The sequence below is a fragment of the Oryzias melastigma genome, linkage group LG15 (assembly GCF_002922805.2).
Source record: "Oryzias melastigma strain HK-1 linkage group LG15, ASM292280v2, whole genome shotgun sequence".
NCBI classification, from domain to species: Eukaryota; Metazoa; Chordata; class Actinopteri; order Beloniformes; family Adrianichthyidae; genus Oryzias; species Oryzias melastigma.
The window spans coordinates 16,039,511-16,042,547 of NC_050526.1; the positions used below are offsets into that span (position 1 = coordinate 16,039,511).

The 3,037-nt window shown below is 43.6% G+C and overlaps 2 protein-coding genes across 4 annotated transcripts in view; one reads left to right on the plus strand and one right to left on the minus strand.

Moving 5' to 3' along the window:
* The window catches only part of LOC112162281 (PE-PGRS family protein PE_PGRS47), an 8,671-nt gene extending 7,292 nt beyond the window's left edge, over nt 1–1,379 (minus strand). For all 3 annotated transcript variants that reach the window (XM_036215646.1, XM_024298072.1, XM_024298070.1), the window contains exon 1: nt 1,244–1,379. The gene's annotated coding sequence lies outside the window, so the exon portion shown is untranslated. The remainder of the gene's footprint in view (nt 1–1,243) is intronic.
* On the plus strand, nt 1,207–3,034 carry LOC112161809 (ferroptosis suppressor protein 1-like). Its single transcript, XM_024297271.1, has 4 exons — nt 1,207–1,396; nt 2,548–2,663; nt 2,743–2,862; nt 2,927–3,034. The coding sequence occupies exons 1-4, from the start codon at nt 1,222–1,224 to the stop codon at nt 3,032–3,034; spliced, it is 519 nt and encodes a 172-aa protein (XP_024153039.1). The 5' UTR covers nt 1,207–1,221.
* Nucleotides 3,035–3,037: the final 3 nt, after the last annotated feature.

A 3,037-nucleotide genomic window follows, 5' to 3' on the forward strand; every position in this document is an offset into this window, starting at 1 on the left:
TTTTTTTCCCGGCTAGTTTGGCATTTTGCTAATATTTTAGCTGGCTATGAGCTTCAGCGCTTTTAGCTATCAATTTCAGCATCTTCAGCGGCCAAATTCAGCTTGCACCATTCACACTAGCATTATCACAGATAATGTGTGAATATATCTAATTTTTGGTTAGTTTAAAGCTAATAATGGTTAAGATGTTTGCTTTACATCCAGTTTGCACATGACCCGATTTGTCGACTAATCGGAAACAATAATATATAAGTCGACTACTAAAATAATCGTTTGTGGCTACTCTGCACCATCTTTCCAGAGCCAGAGCTTTGACATAACGAGCCCTTATGTATCTATCAAGACTCGCACGTCCGAGTGCCACAGAGCCTAAGACACTGCAGCCTCGTTTCCACTGAGCAGTCCGGTACGGTCCGGTCTGGTAAGGGGTAGAACGGGACGGTCCACTTAATTCTGGTGAGCGTTTCCTCTTCTGCTTTACTTTTTGTACATGGTGTATAACAGAAATTTAATATTGTATGAAAGAAGATTGCGGGCAGTTAAGAAGAATGAAACCATAAAGAGGAAAACAGAATTGTTAGCTTAGCGCTATACTGGTGCTCGCTAATGTCATCATCATTATCATAGTAATGACATCATAATAATGACATCATCACTTTCTGCCAATCAGCGGGTGGATACAGCGACTCCACCAACTGTCTAGTTCCATTTTTCTATGGACCTACAACGGATGGGGCCCTCAAGAGGTACAGTTCGGTACTGTTTAATGGGTCGATTTTACAATGGAAACACTTAAAATACTGGACCGGACCGTACCAGTGGAAACAAGGCTTATACTTAAACTTGTGCCTGCCACTTCCTCCCTGTTCTGACTTTTATGGCTGCAGAACAGAATCTGATGTCACCTGAATCCCTTTAGAGCCACACCTCCCTAACAATCTTTCTGAAATGTTCATTTATTAGATTTTTATTTTGAGAAACAGGTGAAGTGATGTCACCTTTGTCTTAGAAAGTAACTTCTGTTAAGATCCAGACCACTAAATAGTATTTCAGCAGTTAGGGAGAAAAGAGGGAATTCAGACATGGCCATGGGTAAAGTCAGAGAGTGGGCGTGGCCAAATCTAAAACATGCTCCCTCTATGCAACTCTCGGAAATATTTGTAAGAATTAATGTATTTTTTGATTAACTGACTCCTGAAAGTGCTGTGTCTGTGTGTACAGATGGGAGGGCAGGTCTCCATACCAGACGGGGTCCACGTGGTGGTGGTGGGCGGAGGATTCGGCGGCATTGCGGCGGCGCAGAAGCTGAAGTCTCAGGGGGTTCCTTTCACCCTGATCGACATGAGGGAGGCGTTTCATCACAACCTGGCCGGGCTCAGAGCGTCCGTGCAGCCGGGTGGGAGCGGATTTGTGCTGAGTCACTGTTTGCTGAGGTTAAAGTGTGGCTGGAGCAGAAGGAGGAGTTCGGTCCTGAAAGGCCTGCAGAGGCTGAGATGAAACTGCTGAGTCATTGTTGTGAAAGTTTGTCAGTCAGGTGTTTGTTACCCTCCGCTTATGTTCTGGATCAAATCGACTCATTTTGAAATTTAAAAGTGATAATACAAAACCAACCTTGCAAGTATTTTTTGAAACTTTTCTTGGTTTGGCCTGTTGAGTCTGAAAAAGCTTCAGTTACTCTATTTCTAATTCTAATAGAGCAAACATCAGTGCGGTTCCTCAGAAAGGAAAATAACAGGAGACTTTAGATCATTCTAGGCAGGAGTGTCAATCTCAATCACACAAGGGTCCAAAATCCAAAACACACCTCAGGTCACGATCCGAACAAGATAAACATTTACTGAACACTCTAAAACACATTTTTAAAACTTTAAAACCGTAACTTTTTAACATAATTATTAACTAGATATATAGCATTACCTGTGATAATGCTGTAAGCTGGATTTGGCCGCTGAAGAAGCTAATGCTGATAGCTAAAGATGCTGAAATTGATAGTTAAGAATGCTGAAACTGATAGCCAGCTAAATTATTTGCTAAATTCCTAATTAGCCTAAAAAAAACAAGGTTAGCCAAAGCAGCTAGCATGTAGCTGAAAAAAGATAGCTAAACTCCAAAATATCATAAAAAACAAAAAAAAGCCTAAATTAAACAAAGAGCTAGAGCGTATCTGAAATATTAGCTAAACTCCAAAAAAGCCTAAAAGAATAGCTAGTAGAATGGCAATCTTTAAACTTTAAAAACGTAACTTTTTATTATAAATCAGAATAATGAAAAGGCAGGAATATTAATCCAGAAGAAATCAGTTTAAACCTTAAATAACTTTCAATAATTTGCTCTCCATAAAAATATGTTTTGTACAAATTACACAAGTTTAGATAAGCGCAAGATATCGGATGGTTAATAACAATATAAATAAAATAGAATTACCTGGAGGGCCGGATTCGGCCCCTGGGACTTGGCTTTGACACGTGTTCTAGGTGGTTACTCAGCTGTTGCCATGGAAACCTGCTCAGAGGGCGTGGTCAGGCTGACCTCTGCTTCTGCCTCCAGGTTTTGCTCAGAGGACCTTCATCCCGTTTGCCAAGACGTTTGGATCCAGTTTCGTTCAGGGCCGCGTGGAGAATGTGGACCCGGAGCGGCAGGCGGTGATCCTGCAGGGTGGGAGGGTGAGGACAGCTGATGGTTGGGGGCGGGGCTTTCACCTGCTGGTTCTGCTGCTGTGAGACCTGTGTGTTTGTCTGGCAGGAAATCCAGTATTCCCACCTCATCCTGTGCACCGGCACCGACGGTCCGTTTCCTGGGAAGTGCCACTCCGAGTCGTCGCTGGAAGCCAGCGTGCAGAAATACGAGGATCTGCTCGGACAGGTGAGTCCACCTGTGCTCCTCTGTCAGAGTTCTCCTGTGTGACGCTCACGAGCTCTGTGTGCAGATCCAGGAGGCAGACTCGATTCTAGTGGTTGGAGGCGGGTCGACCGGCGTGGAGATGGCTGCTGAAATCAAGACGGAGTATCCGGACAAGAAGGTCCGGAGTAGATGAGAC

Excerpts from the sequence above, each read along its gene's own strand:
- LOC112161809 (XM_024297271.1), top strand. The coding sequence starts at position 1,222 with ATGGGAGGGCAGGTCTCCATACCAGACGGGGTCCACGTGGTGGTGGTG. Across the intron at positions 2,664-2,742 it reads TGATCCTGCAGGGTGGGAGG|GAAATCCAGTATTCCCACCT; the intron begins GTGAGGACAGCT and ends TTTGTCTGGCAG. Across the intron at positions 2,863-2,926 it reads ACGAGGATCTGCTCGGACAG|ATCCAGGAGGCAGACTCGAT; the intron begins GTGAGTCCACCT and ends CTCTGTGTGCAG.